The sequence below is a fragment of the Oncorhynchus kisutch genome, linkage group LG1, assembly GCF_002021735.2.
Source record: "Oncorhynchus kisutch isolate 150728-3 linkage group LG1, Okis_V2, whole genome shotgun sequence".
In the NCBI taxonomy this organism is placed as follows: domain Eukaryota; kingdom Metazoa; phylum Chordata; class Actinopteri; order Salmoniformes; family Salmonidae; genus Oncorhynchus; species Oncorhynchus kisutch.
The window spans coordinates 46,809,418-46,830,813 of NC_034174.2; the positions used below are offsets into that span (position 1 = coordinate 46,809,418).

Here is a 21,396-nt window from a genome sequence, read left to right on the forward strand (position 1 = left end):
TGATTGGTCAAGGGCTAGCCTGTCTGAACGCAAACCAGATCCGTTGAGCAACAAGAACGACGACAGCTGAACTCAACAGAGTAGAAAGACGGCGGTCCCACACAGACTTGCACAGTTCAGTCATTCATTTGAAGGGTGCCTTCGGACAAAACCGTTTGCTGTTCACGCTCAGCGTCGAAAAACTTAGAGGTAAATATAGTGTGAACTTTTCAAGGTAATTTACAAAAAATTGTCCAAGTGTTCTACAGTGTTGTCAAGTTGCACAGAATTGCATGGAGCTTTTTTCCTTAGTTGTTTGTGGTTACTGACAATAACACTCATTATACTTTCTACAGAAGGGTTGGGGAGTAACTGATTACATTTGGAAAAACTAGATGATTTCTTATTGGATACTTTTAAATTCAGAAAGGATGTTTGCTGAACAAAATTATGACACTTTCGGGATTCTCAATTACATTCAATTCAGCATTGAAAAAAGGTGCAAGGTTAAAGTGCCAATCAGCAGTCGAAACAATAACAAACTCAACTCCCTGTGCCTGTTTTGGTAAAAAGCTGAGGGATGGTGCTGGAGAAATGTAACCACTCACAATTTCATAGACAGAGCTATGAATTGACTCATTCCAATTGGCTCATTCATCCTCCTTCTCTCCCCTGTAATTATTACGTTGCTGTAAATTTTACCTGGTAAAATAAGAAAAAAAATACAAATAAATTAATGCAAAGGCTGACCACCCATGATATCAAAATTATAGTTTTGTTTTTAGGCCATACAGTGTTTGTTTACATATACTTTTACTGACAAGCAAGGGAGTAAAACAATTCAATACTTTGGGTTCTTATGGAGTACGACAGTTGCACTTAGTTCATGAGGCATTTACAAGATATATTCTTCAAGAATCAATTGGTACATATCATTAACTCACAAGTCCAAAAATGGATGTAGCAACTGCAGATTGCCCCTTTAAGGCCTAGATTCAATCAGTTGAAGTGTTTAAGGGCAATAACCGACAACCGCATCATCGCTGACGTTTTGGCAGTATCGGAGGTAGAATAGAGCTCGGCTACATGATCCGAGCCCGACGGGCCCTGACATTATACATCGGGTTAGGGCGGGGTAGGGCCTGTTTTTCCATCAATAACTAAAGTATGGGTAGGCCTCAGGTATCACTGAATTGATCACAAAAATGTTTAAGCTGAGCCATTTGCTCGTGATCTGCTGCACAGTACAGTCACATCTGGGTAATATCATAACATTGTGTCAGATGTGCTCCAATCTCATCAAATATAAAACAGGAGAGATTATTTTACAGAAAATAATCATGTTCCTTGAGTTTTGTCAGAGTTTAAAGCGATGAAAAGTAGCTAACAGCTAACTACTCTCTCGTGTCTTTTCATTGAGCAGAGCAACCCAAGAAGAGCAATTACCATGGTTACTCAGTCTCAGAGCCACAATAAACAGATCAAGCTGTGCGCAAGGAGCGAGTGACAGACAGAGAGAAGCAGCTAATAGATTTACTAAGGAGGCAGTTATTTTGGGTTTCGGGGAGGGCCAGCCTGAGCTTTGGGGGCATGGTTAGGGCTCGGGCTTTAAATTCATGCCTGTGCAGTGCTCTGAGTTGGAGCTATCAAATCGGTGATCAACTGCTCTTGTGATCATCACGAAGCCACAGCCCTCCCACTTGATAGACATTCAGAACGAGAAAGTGCTTTAATCGATGTCCATGCCATCGGTGCCTGGGGAGCAGGTGTTGTTGGGGTGTTAACTTCCTTGCTCAAGGGCAGAACGGAGGATTTTTCCACCTTGCCAGCTCAGGAATTCAAACCAGCGACCTTTCAGTTACTAGCAGCCAATGGCAATGTCTGCTTTAGGTATAATGCCAGGAGCTCTAACGCAGTTCCGTCAAAACATCAGCTATGTGGATGTCGGCTAAAGCAGATCTGATTGAATCGGGCCCTAAGTTTGTTCCACCTGAGCAAGTCTGACCACAAGTCAAAGACCACTATGACACACCAGGTGCATTTGATGGATGCTTCTTGTAATTCTTCTAATGCCTCTGAAGGGGAAAGTAATCAGATTATGTTACTAATTACCATTTTGGAGAGGCAACTAATAACTGTAATGGATTACATTTAGAAAGTAACCTACCCAACCCTGATCTACAGTAACATTAATTTAATTCAAATTAAAAAAGCAATAACTCCACTTTAGAGGGGAAATCTGCAGTAAAACAATGTAACCACTCTCAAATTCGTATGTACATACCCCAACCAGTAGCCATGGATTACAGGCAACATACTCACTGGAATAAAGGGTAGAGGTGACGCTTTCAAGGAGCGGGACACTAACCCGGACGCTTATAAGAAATCCCGCAATGCCCTCCGACGAACAATCAAACAGGCAAAGCGTCAATACAGGACTAAGATTGAATCATACTACACCGACTCAAACGCTCATCGGGTGTGGCAGGGCTTGCAAACTATTACAGACTACAAAGCAAAGCACAGCCACGAGCTGCCCATTGACACGAGCCTACCAGACAAGCTAAATTACGTCTATGCTCGCTTTGAGGCAAGTAACACTGAAACATGCATTAGAGCATCAGTTGTACCATATGACTGGGTGATCACGCTCTCCCTAGCCGATGTGAGTAAGACCTTTAAACAGGTCCACATTCACAAGGCCGCAGGGCCAGATGGATTACCAGGACGTGTACTCTGAGCACGCACTGACCAACTGGCAAGTGTCTTCACTAACTTGTTCAACCTGTTGCTGACTGAGTCTGTAATACCAACATGTTTCAAGCAGACCACCATAGTCCCTGTGCCCAAGAACGCTAAGGTAACCTGCCTAAATGACTACCGACCAGTAGGACTCATGTCTGTAGCCATGAAGTGCTTTGAAAGGCTGGTCATGGCTCACATCAACACCATTATCCCAGAAACCGTAGACCCACTCCAATTTGCATACTGCCCCAACAGATCCACAGATGACGCAAGCTATATTGCACTCAACACTGCCTTTCCTATCTGGACAAAAGGAACACCTACGTGAGAATGTTATTCATTGACTACAGCTCAACATTCAACACCATAGTATCCTCAAAGCTCATCACTAAGCTAAGGTCCCCTGGGACTAAACACCTCCCTCTGCAACTGGATCCTGGACTTGACGGGCCGCCCCCAGGTGGTAAGGGTAGGTAACAACACATTCGCCACACTGATCCTCAACACGAGGGCCCCTGAGGAGTGTGTGCTCAGTCCCCTCCTGTACTCCCTGTTCACTCATGACTGCATGGCCAAGCACCGCTCCAACACCATCATCAAGTTTGCCAAAGACACAACAGTGGTAGGCCTGATCACCGACAACAATGAGACAGCCTGTAGGAAGGAGATCAGAGACCTGGCAATGTGGTGCCAGGACAACAACCTCTCCCTCAACGTGATCAAGACAAAGGAGATGATTGTGGACAACACGAAAAGGAGGACTGAGCACGCCCCCATTCTCATCGACGAGGCTGTAATGGAGCAGGTTGAGAGCTTCAAGTTCCTTGGTGTCCACATCAACATCAAACTATCTTGGTCCAAAGACCCCAAGACAAATGTGAAGAGGGCACAAAAACATCTATTCCCCCTCCGGAGACTGAAATTTTAAGTAATTAATTTGCATTTTATTGCATGACATAAGTATTTGATACATCAGAAGAGCATACCTGAATATTTGGTACAGAAACCTTTGTTTGCAATTACAGAGATCATACGTTTCCTGTAGTTCTTGACCAGGTTTGCACACACTGCAGCAGGGATTTTGGCCCACTCCTCCATGCAGACCATCTCCAGATCCTTCAGGTTTCGGGGCTGTCGCTGGGCAATACGGACTTTCAGCTCCCTCCAAAGATTTTCTATTGGGTTCAGGTCTGGAGACTGGCTAGGCCACTCCAGGACCTTGGGATGCTTCTTACGGAGCCACTCCTTAGTTGCTCTGGCTGTGTGTTTCGGGTCGTTGTCATGCTGGAAGACCCAGCCACGACCCATCTTCAATGCTCTTACTGAGGGAAGGAGGTTGCTGGCCAAGATCTCACGATACATGGCCCCATCCATCCTCCCCTCAATACGGTGCAGTCGTCCTGTCCCCTTTGCAGAAAAGCATCCCCAAAGTGCGCTGCAGGATTTGAATACATGATGGCGTAGTGTGTTACTAATGGTTTTCTCTGAGACTGTGGTCCCAGCTCTCTTCAGGTCATTGACCAGGTCCTGCCGTGTCGTTCTGGGCTGATCCCTCACCTTCCTCATGATCATTGATGCCCCATGAGGTGAGAACTTGCATGGAGCCCCAGACCGAGGGGGATTGACCGTCATCTTGAACTTCTTCCATTTTCTAATAATTGCGCCAACAGTTGTTGCATTCTCACCAAGCTGCTGGCCTATTGTCCTGTAGCCCATCCCAGCCTTGTGCAGGTCTACAATTGTATCCCTGATTACACCCTCTCTGGTCTTGGCCATTGTGGAGAGGTTGGAGTCTGTTTGATTGAGTATGTGGACAGGTGTCTTTTATACAGGTAACGAGTTCAAACAGGTGCAGTTAATACAGGTAATGAGTGGAAAACAGGAGGGTTTCTTAAAGAAAAACTAACAGGTCTGTGAGAGCCGGAATTCTTACTGGTTGGTAGGTGATCAAATACTTATGTCATGCAATAAAATGCAAATTAATTACTTAAAAATCATACAATGTGATTTCTGGATTTTTGTTTTAGATTCCGTCTCTCACAGTTGAAGTGTACATATGATAAAAAATTACAGACCTCTACATGCTTTGTAAGTAGGAAAACCTGCACAATCGGTAGTGTATCAAATACATGTTCTCCCCACTGTATGTCATGGGTCCTCAGATCCTCAAAAGGTTCTACAGTATCCTGACTAGTTGCATCACTGCCTGGTATGGCAACTGCTCAGCTTCCGACCGCAAGGCACTACAGAGAGTAGTGCATACGGCCCAGTACATCACTAGGGCCAAGCTTCCTGCCATCCAGGACCTTGATACAAGGCTGTGTCAGAGGAAGGCCCTAAAAATTGCCAAATATTCCAGCCACCATAGTCATAAACTGTTCTCTCTGCTACGGTACTGGAGAGCCATGTTTAGGTTCAAAAGGCTTCTTAACAGCTTCTACGCCAAAGCCATAAGACTCCTGAACAGCTCATCAAAGGGCCTCACAGACCCCTCTTTTACTCTGCTGCTACTCAATTCAATTCAATTCAAGGGCTTTATTGGCATGGGAAACATGTGTTAACATTGCCAAAGCAAGTGAGGTAGATAATATATAAAGTGAATATATGAAGTGAAATAAACTATAAAAATTAACAGTAAACATCACACATACAGAAGTTTCAAAACAATAAAGACATTTGCAAATGTCATTTTATATATATATATATATACAGTGTTTTAACAATGTACAAATGGTAAAGGACACAAGATAAAATAAACAAGCATAGATATGGGTTGTATTTACAATGGTGTGTGTTCTTCACTGGTTGCCCTTTTCTCGTGGCAACAGGTCACAAATCTTGCTGCTGTGATGGCACACTGTGGAATTTCACCCAGTAGATATGGGAGTTTTTCAAAATTGGATTTGTTTTCGAATTCTTTGTGGATCTGTGTAATCTGAGGGATATATGTCTCTCTAATATGGTCATACATTGTTTATTATCTATGCATAGTCACCTTAACCGTACCTACATGTACATATTACCTCCATTACCTCGACTAACAGGTGCCCCTCACATTGACTCGGTACCGGTACCCCCTGTATATAGCCTCGCTATTGTTATTCTACTGCTGATGTTTAATTATTTGTTACTTCTCTTTTTTCACATCTATTTTTTACTCAACACTTATATTTCTTAAAACTTCTTAAAGCATTGTGGGTTATTAAGGATTTGTAAGTAAGCGTTTCTCATGAGACAAATACAATTTGATTTGATTTTGATTTGAAATTCATAGACACACTAACGGTCCAACGTTTTAGAAAAACCTACTCATTCAAGGGTTTTTCTTTATTTTTACTTTTTTCTACATTGTAGAATAATAGTGAAGACATCACAACTATGAAATAACACATGGAATCATGTATTAACCAAAAGTGTAAAAAAAAAGTGTTAAACAAATCAAAATATATTTTATATTTGAGATTCTTCAAAGTAGCCACCCTTTGTCTGATTGTTTTGACTGAGTTTGAGCCTGTGGATTACTGAAGAAAATGCGCTAACAAAACGGAGGTTTTTGGATATAAAGAGACTTTATAAAAAAAAAAGGAACATTTATTGAGTAAATGAATGTATTCTGATTGCCACCATATGAAGATCATCAAAGGTAAGGGATTCATTTTTATCTCTATTTCTGAGTTTTGTAATGCTTCTGCGTGGCTGGTTACTGTTTGTAATAACTTGTCAACTGGGCTATGTTCTGGGCTAGGTATGCTTTTGCCGAAAAGCATTTTATAAATATGACACTGTGGTTGGTTTAACAAGAAGTTAATCTTTAAACCTATGTAAAATATGTTTTGTTTTCTGAATATGTATAATGAGCATTTCTGTAATTGAATTTGGTGCTCTGCAACCTCACTGGATGTTGGCCAGATGGGACGCTAGCGTCCCACATACCCTAGAGAGGTTAAATGAGGCGTCCTGGTTACACTAGTGACCATATCCCCTGCGTATCCCGTAAATGCGGAGGTGTTGCTAACATTTAAGACATTTGCCATTTACCCCCCAAAAAGATGACTGCGTTTTTGTATTTTTAGCTTCTAGTCATGAAATATATGCAGCCTACTCAATCACTTTTTATAGCTACTGTTTAGAGGCCTTCTGGGCCATATACAGTGTTCCTCACTGAGTTCCCTGAATTCCTGTTAGACCCTGTTGTCATGGCAGATAATATAAAACATTTTGGTGACTTTAAGATCCACATGGAAAAGTCCAGAGCCACTCCAAAAGGCTTTCGGAGCCATCATCGACTCAGTAGGTTTTGTCCAACATGTCTCTGGACCTACTTATTGCCACAGTCAAAACCTGGATCTAGTATTGTCCCATGGAATAAATAATGTGGATCTAAATGTTTTTCCTCATAATCCTGGACTATCGGACCCCACTCTTATTACGTTTGCAATCACAACAAATAATCTGCTCAGACCCCAACCAAGGATCAACAAAAGCTGTGCTATAAATTCTCAGACAACCAAAAGATTCCTAGATGCCCTTACAGACTCCCTCCACCTACCCAAGGACGTCAGAGTACAAAAATCGGTTAACCACCTAACTGAGGATCTAAATTGAACCTTGTGTAATACCCTAGATGCAGTCGCATCCCTAAAAACATCAATAATTTGTCACAAGAAATTTGATCTCTGGTCTACAGAAAATACACGAGCCCTGAAGCATTCTTCCAGAAAATTGGAACGGAAATCGCGCTCCACCAAACTGGAAGTCTTCCGTCTAGCTTGGAAAGACAGTACAATGCAATATTGAAGAGCCCTCACTGCTGCTCGATCATCTGATTTTTCCAAACTAATTGAGGAGAATAAGAACAATATAAAAAAATGATACTGTCGCAAAACTAAATCAAAAGCAGGATTCCCCAAGAGAGGATGCCTTTCACTTCAGCAGTGATGAATTTATGAACTTCTTGATCATGATCATTAGAAAGCAAATTACGGACTCCTCTTTGAATCTGCGTATTTCTCCAAAACTCAGGTGTCTTGAGTGTACAGAACTGCCAGGACCTAGGATCAATGGAGACACTAAAGTTTTTTAAATTTTGTATCTCTAAACACATTCATGAAAACAGTTATGGCCTCTAAACTTTCAAGCTGCATTCTGAACCCTATAACAACTAAACCACTGAAAGAGCTACTTCCTGTAATAAATGGCTCCCTATCCACCGGATGTGTACCAAACTCACTAATAGTGACAGTAACAAAGCCTCCCTTGAAAAAGTCAAACCAAATGTACAAATCTTTCGGCCTATATTTAATCTCCCATTCAGCTGTTACGCAGCAACTCACAGCCTTCCTGAAGACAAATAATGCATGCGTGACACTTCAGTCTGGTATTAGACCCCATCAGAGCACTGAGACTGCACTCGTGAAGGTGGTAAATGACCTTTTAATGGCGTCAGACCAGTGGTCTGCATCTTTGCTCGTGCTCCTAGACCTTAGTGCTGCTATTGACACCATCGATCACCACATTATTTCGGAGAGATTGTAAACCCTAATTGGTCTACATGGACAAGTTCTTGCCTTGTTTGGATCTTATCTGTTGAAAAGATATCAGTTTGTCTCTGTGGATGGTTGGTCCTCGGACAAATCAATTGTAAGTTTCGACATGAAGTTTCTGTTTTTGGACCAATATTATTTCCACTATATATTCTACCTCTTGGTGACATCTGTCATGATGTTGGCCTGGGGGGTAGGTTTATTTCAGTCATAAATACCTCTTCCTGCCTTTTTCCTCTCTCTACCCTACTGATGTGACATTTGAAAATCCCTTGGTTAACATAGAGTTTCTGGGAACATCAGAAAGTGGGGGGAAATGAACTATATTCTGGTAATCCGACCAATTGAACATATGCAGTGGTACTTAATGAATATGATGTCAGTTCGGTTGTCATCTGAGACATTCTCATCGATAATAGGATGACATAAACTCTACTGTGGAAAGTCTGCACATTGTAGGTATCGGATTCACATGGAATTGTTGTTCAATTTAAATGTTTGAATATAAAATTAGTGGTGAAGAGATGAAATGTAATTTTAGCTTCCAAATGAGAGATTTTGGTTTTCATAAGGTTAGGGCTCTGCCCAATCAGTGGCCCGCCCCTGTGAAGAGACATGGTTATAAAACTTTTCAAACACACCCTTCTCACTCCACTATATAAAGCCTTGACGAAAATGTAACCTCCTGTTCCAAGTACGTGAGGTCTGCAGCCTCTGCGTTAAAAGGATTAACATGTCAACTACAGAACTAAGCCAACCCCAGCGTGAGATTTGGTTACGAATGGTATGAACTTTGAACTCTTATTCACTACAGAAGTGTGTCACTGGAATTTCATAATTCCTATTAATTATACATTAATTAAATCACTCAAGTCTATTTGAAAGAATTTGTAAGATTCATATTTGCATAAAATAGACAGAGACCAGTCTTATAAAAATGAGATAATAGTATTTATTCTCGGAGCGCGCTGTCATGTAACCACGAACAACAGTTTATATACAAAATTTGACATCATAGGTTATAAAACGTTTTTCCTCCTATCAACCAGGACCCAACAAGTTGAAAAGTTCATTCCAAACCACTAGCTCGCTCACTCCAGACACACACTTATCTATTAACTTCTGGAATCTTCACCTTCATCCATCACTATTTAGAAGACAGTTTCAGATAATGGAAAACCCAGGAAAACACTCTCTGCCTTATCTAAACATCCCAGAGCTAAGTTGAGTCGGTTCAACCATAGGTTAACGACCCTTTTTGCTTACTTAAAAACCCACAATTCCAGTATTCTCCAACCTGGCTGGAATGGTATTTATTTAATTTAATTACCCCCTGTTTCATACTTCACAATCCCTTCCTTATGAATTAATATTGTTCATCAGATATAATAAAACAGAGTATAAGTTTCATTAGTTATAGTTCTATTTAAAATGTAGATATTGTTTAGTCATTATTCATGAAATTCCTAACAAGTGATACCTCCTAGCAGTTGAGTTAGCAACAGCAGCTGCAAACGTGGGCTAGGAAAGAACAGACAGAGTATCCCGTCTACCACACAACAACGTTACTACAACGTATTCAATTTACTACCAGAGACATTCTTCAAAGGACAAAGGACTCGGTTGGGCAACACAGCCTTCCATCTACCACCAACCTACCGAAGCGCAGCTCAGAGTAAATATTTATAATTTAAAATGCATAAGATACTGTATTTACGATAGCACAGCTTCTCCCTTTGTTCCTCAGTGTTCCCGCTATTTCATTCAAACCCAGCCCCCTTTTCTTTTGTGTAACCAGCTGTCATATCTGTTCTGCCCGCTAGAGACGTTTTCCTTTATGACGCAATTTGTAATCAAGGTATGATTCATTCTGTGTATATGTAATTTTGTGTGACAGGTTAGCCAGGGTTCGTGAAGATAAAAAAGAATTTACAACTTTCAGATGAGACTGAATTAAGGTGACTATTAATATTGACTGCTATTGATGTAAAATATTACTAGGTCTTTAAGAGTTTATTCGGAAGATAACAGCTCTATAAATATTATTTTGTGGTGCCTCGGCTCTCTAGTTACAGTTTTTTCCAACTGCTTACACAAGTTTTCAAAACTGTCTCCTTTTTTTCAAAACTCTACACACAATTCCCAAAACTGCACACACAAAATGCAAAATGCCTCACATCTCCTTCAAAATGTAACACTGCATTCAAAATGCCATAAACACATGTCAGAATTAAGCATTTGCATCAAATGGCAAACACTGCTTTCATAATAGTACATTTTTGGATATACCATGTAAACACTGTTGTTCTAAATCTAAAGCTCTTTGGTCTTTCATAGGCTTATATCTATATTTCAATACAATGTTCTACAGTGAAAGTAATCTGCTGAGCAGGGTAACAAGTACACTGTAAACACCAATGCAATGTAGAAACAGAAAATATTTATTAGGCCAAACATTACTGTTGTATACAGTAGCATACAACAAAACCATTGTTGGGGGGGGGGGGGGGGGATCACCAGTGCTAAGCTACGCTTCACCTCTTCTCCGGCCTGAGTCTGGCCACAATACTTCGTCCACATCACAGGATACGTTTTCTCTTGCCAAACATCGAGAGAAGTATCTCCTAGCATGGCGTATCCAACCTTGGACAGAGGCAACCTCTATGTCCCCACATAGACCATATTTATAATTGCAGTCTCTTGTACATCTGTAAACAAGCGTCCTCGTCCTCCATGATATCTTTGCCTTTCCACTCTGTACAGAATTCAAACACAGTATGTGTTCAGCATAGGAACTGTAAACAATGTACAACAAAAGGTAGTACAGCATGATAACCAACCTCATTTATTCAATGCAGTGCAGTAAATGGATGGCCTAGAGTTACAAATGTTTATGCAATACTATGCAGTCATTCGTGTTTTACAGTACATTACTGTAATGCTAAATTAGTCATTATATAGTTGCATACCTGTTCTTATTTCTGAAGGTTCGAATTATGGACGCCACTGTAAATCGACTCAAGTTGGGCTGGACTCTCAGTCCAGCCTCTCTCATGGTCAAACCGTGGTTGATCACATGATCAACAAGTGTTGCCCTAATCTCATCAGAGATGGCTCTCCTTCCTTCTCTTCTTTGCCCTCGTCCTCTTCTTCATCTTCCTCTCCCTCCTACTCCTCTTGCTCTCTGTCCATTGTTGGCATCCATTGTTCAAAACAGGTAATCTGACCTATGACCTATTTATAGGCCTATACTACAGTAAAGCAGTGATTTGTTAGTGATCAGTTAAGCTATTAGTGTTTGCACATGTTTGCACATGTGAGGAGTGTGTGTGGTGAATAAGTGTAGCATTTTGATTGGTTGTGTTTGGAAAAGGAAAGCAAGTTCCTTCCTGTTAGATTTTTGTGTTTTGGGTTGAGAATTGTGTGTAGTGTTTTGAAAAAAGTGTTTTATGCAATTGACAACTGAGTCAAAGGCTGAGAAATAGCTTATGGTTTTGGATATTTGGTGTGTAGTTATGCACTTTAAGTGAGAGGTTTCAAAAATCGTGTGACATGAAAAGATTTTGTGTGTAAGCAGTTGGAAAAAACTGTAATTACATTTACATGATTAGCTCAATCAGGTAATATTAATTACGGAGAAAGGATTTTATAGAATAGCATGTCATATCACTTAATCTGGCATAGCCAAAGACACAACACGTCATTCGGAAACACAATGTCAACTTTCACTGCTATGCGAATTACACACAGCTGTTAATTTCGATGAAACATGGTGAAGCCCCAAAATTGCCTACCCCGGAAGCCTGTGTTTCAGACATTAGGAAGTGGATGGTAGCAAAATTTTACTTTTAAACTCGGACAAACAGAGATGGTAGTTCTAGGTCCCAAGAAACAAAGAGATCTTCTGTTGGACCTGACAATTAATCTTGATGGTTGAACAGTCATCTAAAATAAAACCGTGAAGGAACTCAGCGTTACTCTTGACCCTGATCTAAACTAACATTAAAGCTAATCCATGCTTTTGTCACTTCTAGATTAGACTACCTCAATGCTCTACTCTCCGGCTACCGGAGAGCACCAAATACATTTCAGTTAGTGCTAAACACGGCTGAGCCAGCGAGGCAGAGACAACAAGGGTGGTTCGTCTCTCCTACTGGCTATGGAACCCTGAGCTGTTCAGCGGATGTGCTACAGTACCTTGTCTGGGACCTTCTGTTTCTGACTCTCTCTCTCTCTCTTCCGCACCTGCTGTATCAACCTCTGAATGACCCTGCTGGTCGTCTATGAACGTTTGAACATCTTGAAGAACAATCTGGCCTTAATGGCCATGTACTATCTCCACCCGGCACAGACAGAAGAGGACTGGCCACACCCCTCAGAGTCTGGTACCTCTCTAGATTTCTTCCTAGGTTCCTGCCTTTCTAGGCAGTTTTTCCTTGACACCGTGATTCTACATCTGCATTACTTGCTGTTTGGGGTTTTAGGCTGAGTTTTTGTGTAGCACTTTGTGACATCTGCTGATGTCAAAAGGGCTTTATAAATACTTTTGATTGATTGGTTTTAAAAGCCTTTTATATTAAATGAAGTGCCCTTTAATTATGTGACTCACCACCTGGATTCTGTCTTATGTAGCAACATTTGAATTTATGTTTTTACATTGGATAAAAGTAGAGACAGAGCTACAAAATTGTATTTCATACACTGCATTTGAGGAACCAATGGGAAAGTAATTCTGCTTTGAAAGTTGATCAACTTGTAAACTCACTTTTGATAAAAATCGCCTTTCAATGTTTTGGTACTACCATTGGAGAGCCCTTCTTTGTCTACACCCATTCAGCATTGTTCACACCCTCTTAAGCTTTAGCCCCACCTATCTCTTTAAGGGTTGATCCAAGCATTCTGTACTAACTTGCCAGCTACTTCCAGACATCTAAGAGAGAGAGAACAACTCATTGAACATTACTCATTCTAGCAGAGCTAGTTAAGCTGTTATGTTTTCCAGGGCGTTGGTGACATTAACTATGCTCTCAGATTGTCCGTTCATAAATTCAGAGCGCACACTGGAAGCTCTGGCCAATAAGTAGGGTTGTTCCGAAAGCTCTGACCTCACAATGACAGACAAGCACCCAAGCTAACTGGCTAACATTGGCTAGCTACTTCCAGACACATAATGAGAGAACACCCCATTCTGACCATTTTACTCCCCCTAGCAGAGCTGGTTAGGCAGTTTTCATGTTATACAGAGCGTTGATGACTGTAACTGTGCTGCTGGCAACAATTTAATTAGGCTTTGTTGCCCACATTTACTGACACCGGACATATTCAACGGGCGTTGAGCGTAAAAAATGGTATCAGTTATTCTGCGCTCTAGCACACTAAGACGAGAGTCTTTTGTTGAGAAATATAGCTAGATAACTAGCGAGGTAAACAATGAATCCAGCCAGCCAGCTAACGTTAGCTAGTTAGCTAACAGTACACGAACTTGAAATGAAAATACTTTGTCAAAATTAGAGTGGAGTCTTTTGTTAAGAAATGCAGCTAGCTAAACAATGGACCATAATCAAAACTCATTACGTTACAACCCTGCATGAATCTGCAGGTAGCTAACCAACCAGACTTTATGCCTATAACTAGTCAAGCAAATGTGTCTGAGATACAAAGAATAAGATCATGCACATAATGTTAGCTAGCGACCCAGCTAGCGTTAGCTAGCTAACAGTACCCCTTGAAATGAAACCACTTGCTGTCAAAATGAGAAACGTGCAATATCTGAAAATGTAGATAGCTAGACTATCTTATCAGTATACATCACGGTTGGACGCATCCCCTGTCTGATGCCATCCATAGTTGCCCTTAGTTTGACGACATAATCCAAACTGGTGTTTTCTCCATCTCCTTAGCTATCATACTCGAATTCCACTGATTTCAAAACTCGCTACTCCAGAAAGTGGAGAGCATACACATAACGTTAGCTTGCTAACAGTACACTTTCACTTGACATTAGGTTTATGCAGTTTTACGATGTGATGCATTTGAAAAAAAGCTGGGTTTAACACAATTACCTAGTCATACTGACAAGCTCCAATAGACAGATGCGTGCTATATGGCAGACCAATCCAAACTCATTTCTCGGCATGTCCAGCCCACTCATTATCTCAGCCAATCACGGCTAGCGGGAAGGTTGCTCACTTTTTCTGTGGCTAAACCAACTAGGCTCATAATCTAACAATTTTATCTGTATTTACAGATGGCATACAGGTTTGATATTAAGGCACATGAAAGTTTACATGTTCGAGAAGACATTTCTGCCAAAAAATGCATTTAGATTTATTATTAAATTCACGTTCAAACAGCTCTCCTGTGAAGTCATGACTCCCGACAACGCCTAGTTTCCTGAAGCGGGTCACTAATATAGACCACATGGAAAATTCTATAAATACATTTTTAAAATGAATGAAGACTTGCTAAAAGTGCAAAAATTCTGATTTTGACATGTCCCTTTTGTGGATCCTCTGTGACTTCTAGGAAGATTTGAACCCGCTTAACCACAACATTTATCAACATTTTCACAATTTTCACCAATTGTTAGTATTGGAATTATTGGAGTATTGGAATTCACCGTAGTTATTTTGTTGCTTTTACAAAGTATTTTCTGAGGATTTGTATTTCTTTCAGTTGATTAGGGATTCATTTTAAGGTAAAAAGAAAACCTGTTCCTCATTTTAAGGTCAACCCTGTTGGACGAACTGAACTCTCATTAAAAAAATGTTCTAAAGAAACAACGAACATCTAATAGTGAAACTATAGTGTAAAATCTAGTGAGCAGGTTCTACTCTTTTTGGCCATTTTCTAGTGTTTTGTTGTGGAGCAGGTCAACCCTGTTACCTATAGATAGACAGGCTAGAATTTTTTTAACAATTACATTTTTTGGGTGAAACTTGCATTCAATTCCCCCTTCTTGTTGCAGACAACAAGCTTCCATGCCCCCTGTCACAAGGGGATTTATGGATATCATATTACAAATAGGTGAAATAAAACCAAGTTACACTACCCAAAATGCTCCAAAAGGTGCAATTACCTATTCTACAAAAATCAATGGGTAGACCTATTCATAATTCATTTAAATGTCCAAAAAATGTATGTATCAATTGCAGACTGGCCCTTGAATTATTTAAATGATTAAAGTAAGCGTTCAACCTAATACAGAACTGTATACTATCCTGTCTGTGTCCCCTGGTTCCTATAGAACTCGGTGGTCCAATCCACTCTCTCATACTGTCTCAGTGGCTGCTTGATAGGGAGGGTGTGATGAGGACTGGCTGGCCCCTCCTTGCTGCAGGGCTGTACTCAGTGCTGTCCCAGGTAGTTCTGGTCCGAGGCTGTATGGACTCCTGTAAGGAATGCTCAGGGCCTCAGAATGACCTGTGTCTGGAGTGCAGAACAGGCTGGACCCTCCATGACAACACATGTGTAGGTAAGCGGGACTGTGTGTGTGTGTGTGTGTGTGTGTGTGTGTAGAGAGAGAGTGATATATTATGTGTGTGTGTGTGTCTCAGATAAATGAAGAGATGTATAAAACATCTAATATTTCTCTAAATGTTGGTGTTTGTGTTTATAATGTAAAATGCTTCAATGTACAATCTTACTGTTCTGTACTTTATACAAAACCTGTTCTGTTGTGTTGCTATTAATATCTGTTGCTGTTGTGTTCCAGACATAGATGAGTGTGGCACAGAGCTGGGCCAGTGTCCCCCCAACACCTACTGCTTCAACACAGAGGGCAACTATCAGTGCAAAGGTCAGTGCTGCTCCCAGAGCTCACTTCTTCCTCTTCAACAGCCAATCAGAAGTTGATTGGCTGTCGGTCAGAGGCCGAGCAGTTGGTCGGCCTCCGACCGCAAGGCACTACAGAGGGTAGTGCGAAGGGCTAGTAAATCACTGGGCCAAGCTTACTGCCATCCAGGACCTCTATACCAGGCGGGGTGAGAGGAAGGCCCTAAAAATTGTCAAACACTCCAGCCACCCTAGTCATAGACTGTTCTCTCTGCTACCGCACGGCAAGCGGTACCGAAGCACCAAGTCTAAGTCCAAGAGGCTTCTAAACAGCTTCTACCCCCAAGCCATAAGACTCCTGAACATCTAGTCAAATGGCTACTCAGACAATGTGCAGTGCCCCTCCTCCCCCTCACCCCCTCTTTACACCACTGCTACTCTCTGTTGTCATCTGTGCATAATCACTTTAGTAACTCTACCTACGTGCACATACTACCTCAAATAACCGTTGGCCCCGCACATTGACTCTGTATCGGTACCCCCCTGTATCCTGTATATAGTCTCGCAATTGTTATTTTTATTTCTTGTCTCTTATTGTTATCTGTATTATTTTTGAAACTGCATTGTTGGTTAGGGGCTCATAAGTAAGCATTTCACTGTAAGGTCTACACCTGTTGTATTCGGCGCATGTGCCTAATACAATTTGATTTGATTTGATTTTAAACACTCTATGGGGCGAATCCTAACTTCCCCTTGAGTAAACTTTTTGTTTCCAAATTATATAATTTTAAAACAGGTGACATTTTGTCATAAGACTATCAAGAGCTTCATTGTATAGAAAAGAGTTGTCTTGAATACCACAGAGATCCTATTCAATTTAATGTGTAATTCTATGTTCAATACAATTTCATTCAGAATCCATAAGATTACTTCAGTTTGCTGTATACAATTATATTATAATCTCTGAAACAGAATCTCCTCTCCCATTAGTGTGAAATGTGAGCTGTGTATGAGTGTTATGAGTTCATGCAGATGGATTGTGGTCTTCCACCAGGCTGTGACCAGGCCTGTGTAGGCTGTATGGGTGCTGGGCCAGCTCGCTGCAGGAAGTGTGCTGCAGGCTACAGACTAACCGGAGCAAAGTGTTTAGGTAAGTGGCCTATTTTGTGTATGAGAATGTGTAAAGTATGTATAAGGATGAGTGTGTGTGTGTTTGTCTGTCTCTCTGTCTGGATGTTTGTCAGTCCGTCTGATTCTTAGTCCAGAAGTATTTCTCTCTCTCTCTCTCTCTCTCTCTCTCTCTCTCTCTCTCTCTCTCTCTCTCTCTCTCTCTCTCTCTCTCACTCTCTCTCTCTCTCTCTCTCTCTCTCTCTCTCTCTCTCTCTCTCTCTCTCTCTCTCTCTCTCTCTCTCTCTCTCTCTCTCTCTCTCTCTCTCTCTCTCTCTCTCTCTCTCTCTCTCTCTCTCTCTGTCTCTCTTTCTCTCTCACTCTCTCACTCCCTCTCTCTCTCTCTCTTTCCCTGCCTCCCTCCCTCAGATATAGATGAATGCAGTGAGCGGGTTCTGGCATGTTCAGGGCTGGATGAGATCTGTACCAATTTGGATGGTTCTTTCCACTGTGACTGTGCTGAAGGCTTCACACATAAAAACAACATCTGTGTGCAGAAAAAGCTACCCAGTGGTAAGTGTTGCTTATAGAGATGAACATTTCAATGAAAAATAATGTATTTATACCGGTAAATGTGTGCTTTCCTGTTGATAATTAAATTTCCCGGGGGCACGGACATCGACTCTAGGGGGCTAAAGATAAATCTTTTTGCTAAGAGTATTATTATACTGTTGATTGATTGACTGTCTTTCCAAATCTCCCAACAGTTGTATTTGTAGGGTTAATTTTAATTTTAAACGAATGTTGTGATTTTTCAGCCATTCCTTAATTTATAACCAGGAACAAGCTATCTGTGGGCAAAACCAGAATAAATGATTCTGTCTCTTAACAGCAAAACCTGCAGAGCTAAGATGGTTGTATGTTCGTAGCAAGAATTATGTACAGTACTTTAAATTGGAAAACTCAAAGCGTTGAATCTTGAGTCGTTTTGTATATCAGCTCATATACCTTGTACCCTGGAATCGGTACATCAAACATTTCTTCCCAACAATTTTGCAACCTGCATGGCACAGCTGTCAACATTTTGGTTCTCAAATGAAACTGGTATATTTTTCTATTTTTGCAAATGTTTTTCACCAGTTTTGTTCCTTAACATAGGGCAAACAGACCAGTTTCCTACTTCCTCCCCCATCTACTATCCTCCTCCATTTCTGCTGTAGTGCTGCAATCAATTTGTTGTAACTTTAGATTGAGCAAACCTTCTCATATATTTCCAATAGCTGCAAGTGTGACATAACTCTACCATTCCTATTCATAATATCATAAATATAATACCCTCGTTAATATTTTCTTTCATAAAGAATTTTTAAAATTCAATGAGTATATTTGTGTTTAACTACAATATTTGTTATCAATGTACTTTGAACAGGATTGAATTTTCAGTTAACCAAAAATGAGAAGTAGCGTGGCAGGTAGCCTTGCATTTATAGCATTGGGCCAGTAACCGAAAGGTTGGTAGATCAAATCCCCTTGCTGACAAGGTAAAAATCTGTCATTCTGCCCCTGAACAAGGCAGTTAACCCAATGTTCCTAGGCTGTCATTGTAAATAAGAATGTATTCTTAACTGACTTGAATAGTTAAATGAAGGTTAAATAAAAATTAAATAAAAAGTAGCTGTATTAAGGCAAAAAATAAATATTTTAAACAAGATATGATCCTTATGAATCTACTGAAGAACAAGTTTGGGTTTAAGCTAAGCTTTAGTATGAGTGAGATTTTCAGTGAGGTTTAGTGCTTTAATATTGAATAATTGCAGCCCCTCAAACTGATATTCATGATAGAAATTGGCATGTTTAATCCTGTCTGGCTTAGTGTTCCAGAAATATGTTTTGCTCATATGATTTGAAAAACAAATCACCTGGAGCAGGCAACTCTATAAGTAAGTAAGTAAACTGTGATATAAGTTTATCAGTGTAGTTTTTACCTCCAAGTCATTGCAGGATCTTGTTTATTTTTGTTAATAACTTTCTATTGAAAAGTAATTTTGAAAATGTATTTATTTCTCTCTCTCTCTCTCTGTCTCTCTCCCTCTCTCCCTGCAGGTGTGGGTGAGAAGGGTCTGTTTGAGGACGTCCAGGATGAAGAGGTTGAGGTTCTACAGCAGATGTTCTTTGGGGTGCTGCTCTGTGCTCTGGCCACCCTGGCTGCTAAAGGAGACATGGTCTTCACCTCCATCTTCATGGGTGGAGTGGCGGCCATGGCTGGATACTGGCTCATAGACAGGGGAGACCACGTACTGGACAGCTTTCTGAAGGGACGCTAGAACTACACTGCTATCAAGGACTTATTACTATAACCTGTTGGTGGGTATATGTATATAGGACATTTATAATTGACATTAACACCAAGCAGACACTAGCCTGGGTGCCAGTCTGTTAATGCTCTCTTGCCAACTCCTTATGAAATTTTGTCAACATGGCAATTGCATAAAGAGTTGTCAAGAGAGTAGAAACAGACTGGCACCCAGGCTAAACAGACTATTACATGTTATTTGTAAAGAAATAATGATCCCTGAGACAAAGTGTGTGTGTGTGTGTGTGTGTACACTGAGTGTTCAAAACGTTATGAAAACCTGCTCTTTCCATGGCATAGACTGACCAGGTAAAATTCAGGTGAAAGCTATGATCCATTATTGATGTCACTTATTAAATCCACTTCAAGCATTGTAGATGAAGGGGAGGAGACAGGTTAAAGAAGGATTTTAAAGCCTTGAGACAATCGAGACATTGATTGTGCATGTGTGCCACTCAGAGGGTGTATGGGAAAGACAAAATATGTAAGTGCCTTTGAACGGGGTATTGTAGTAGGTGCATGGGGCACCGGTTTGTGTCAATAACTCCAACGCTGCTGGGTTTTTCACGCTCAACAGTTTCCCGTGTGTATCAAGAATGGTCCACCTTGGAGTCAGCATCCCTGTGGAACGCTTTCAACACCTTGTAGAATCCATGCCCCTAATGCTAGTTAGTAACTTACTTCAAACTGGGGGGAGGGGTGTTCTTAATGTTTTGTACAGTCAAAGTATGTTTGTACACTATGCATATTAAGTTATCAATTTCAAAAGAAAAATGACAGAAGTCTCAAAGATGCATTAAATGTTAAAATACAATGTGTGTGTGTGTCTGCATGTGTGTGTACGTGCGTGTTTGTAGGTATGCACAGTGATTTAGCAAACTGTCAACAAAAGTCTTCATTACTCTGGTCCACCCTCCTGCTTCTCTTCGGAACTCCTTCAAGACTGTTGGAAAAGCATTCCTCGTGAAGCTGGTCGAGAGAATGCCAAGAGTGTGCAAAGCTGTCATCAAGGCAAAGTGTGGCTACTTTGAAGAATCTCAAATATAAAATATACTTTGATTTGTTTAACACTTTTTTGGTTGCTACATGATTCCATATGTGTTATTTCATAGTTTTGATGTCTTCAATATTATTTTACAATGTAGAAAATAGTAAAAATAAAGAAAAAACCTGGAATGAGTCGATGTGTCCAAACTTTTGACTGGTTCTGAACTTTGGCTTTGATCATCCTGTCTGGCTGTAGGTCTGTACAACATAAAAGTATCAGAAGGTTGTGGTAAGAACATCTCATCATGGACAATACAGAACTAAAGGTTGATACAATCTGCATCATATTCATAAGGGGAATTCTTACCTCTGAGAATTGGTTTTCTCTGAAAAACAAATTAGGCCATATTATTATATTGAATATAGCCTACCCTATACAATATGACCAAAATTAGTTGATAGATTGTGCCTAACCTATACAATATCACCAAAAGGAGTTGATAGATTAACCAATGTCAACGGCACTTACATTAATATGACAAAGGAAAATGTTTACAAATTATTTGTTAAAGCAGAATCAGAAGTACTCACTGGTCCTCCAGCGAAGACAGACAGATGTCAATCCCATCAGGAACACGCCCACTCCAGAAGCCATACCCACTGCTGCCTGCCATAACTGGACCACTGTTTGGTGACATGATGACATCAGGAGAGGTTACTAGCTTTTAATTCCAATGTAAATATGTAAATGGTAGACAGGTGTTAGAATACCACTTTGTTACTAGTCTGAGAAATTGTTTCCGTTTTCATGTGTGAGAAAGACAGCTAACCAGTTAAACATTTGACATTTAATTAATTTAGCAGACGCTCTTGTCCAGAGTGACTTACATCAGTTAATTCATCTTAAGA

At 40.6% G+C, this 21,396-nt stretch overlaps 1 protein-coding gene across 2 annotated transcripts; it reads left to right on the forward strand.

The window, feature by feature from the left end:
* creld1a (CRELD disulfide isomerase 1a) lies at positions 1 to 20,680 on the forward strand. Of its 2 annotated transcripts, none has more exons than XM_020494531.2 (7): positions 1 to 189; positions 15,552 to 15,741; positions 15,982 to 16,065; positions 17,095 to 17,190; positions 17,577 to 17,720; positions 19,251 to 19,511; positions 20,358 to 20,679. In XM_020494531.2, exons 2-6 carry the CDS (start codon positions 15,576 to 15,578, stop codon positions 19,469 to 19,471), a joined length of 711 nt encoding a protein of 236 aa, XP_020350120.1. In that variant the 5' UTR covers positions 1 to 189; positions 15,552 to 15,575; the 3' UTR covers positions 19,472 to 19,511; positions 20,358 to 20,679. The 2 variants fall into 2 exon arrangements, with proteins under 2 accessions (XP_020350120.1, XP_020350040.1); XM_020494451.2 differs by having other exon boundaries at positions 4 to 189; positions 15,514 to 15,741; positions 20,358 to 20,680.
* The last annotated feature ends 716 nt before the right edge of the window (positions 20,681 to 21,396 follow it).

Bases quoted from the DNA above. Each gene is read 5' to 3' on its own strand.
- creld1a (XM_020494531.2), top strand. From the start codon at position 15,576: ATGAGGACTGGCTGGCCCCTCCTTGCTGCAGGGCTGTACTCAGTGCTG. The intron at 17,191-17,576 runs GTAAGTGGCCTA...TCCCTCCCTCAG, and splicing joins AACCGGAGCAAAGTGTTTAG to ATATAGATGAATGCAGTGAG. The intron at 17,721-19,250 runs GTAAGTGTTGCT...CTCTCCCTGCAG, and splicing joins GCAGAAAAAGCTACCCAGTG to GTGTGGGTGAGAAGGGTCTG.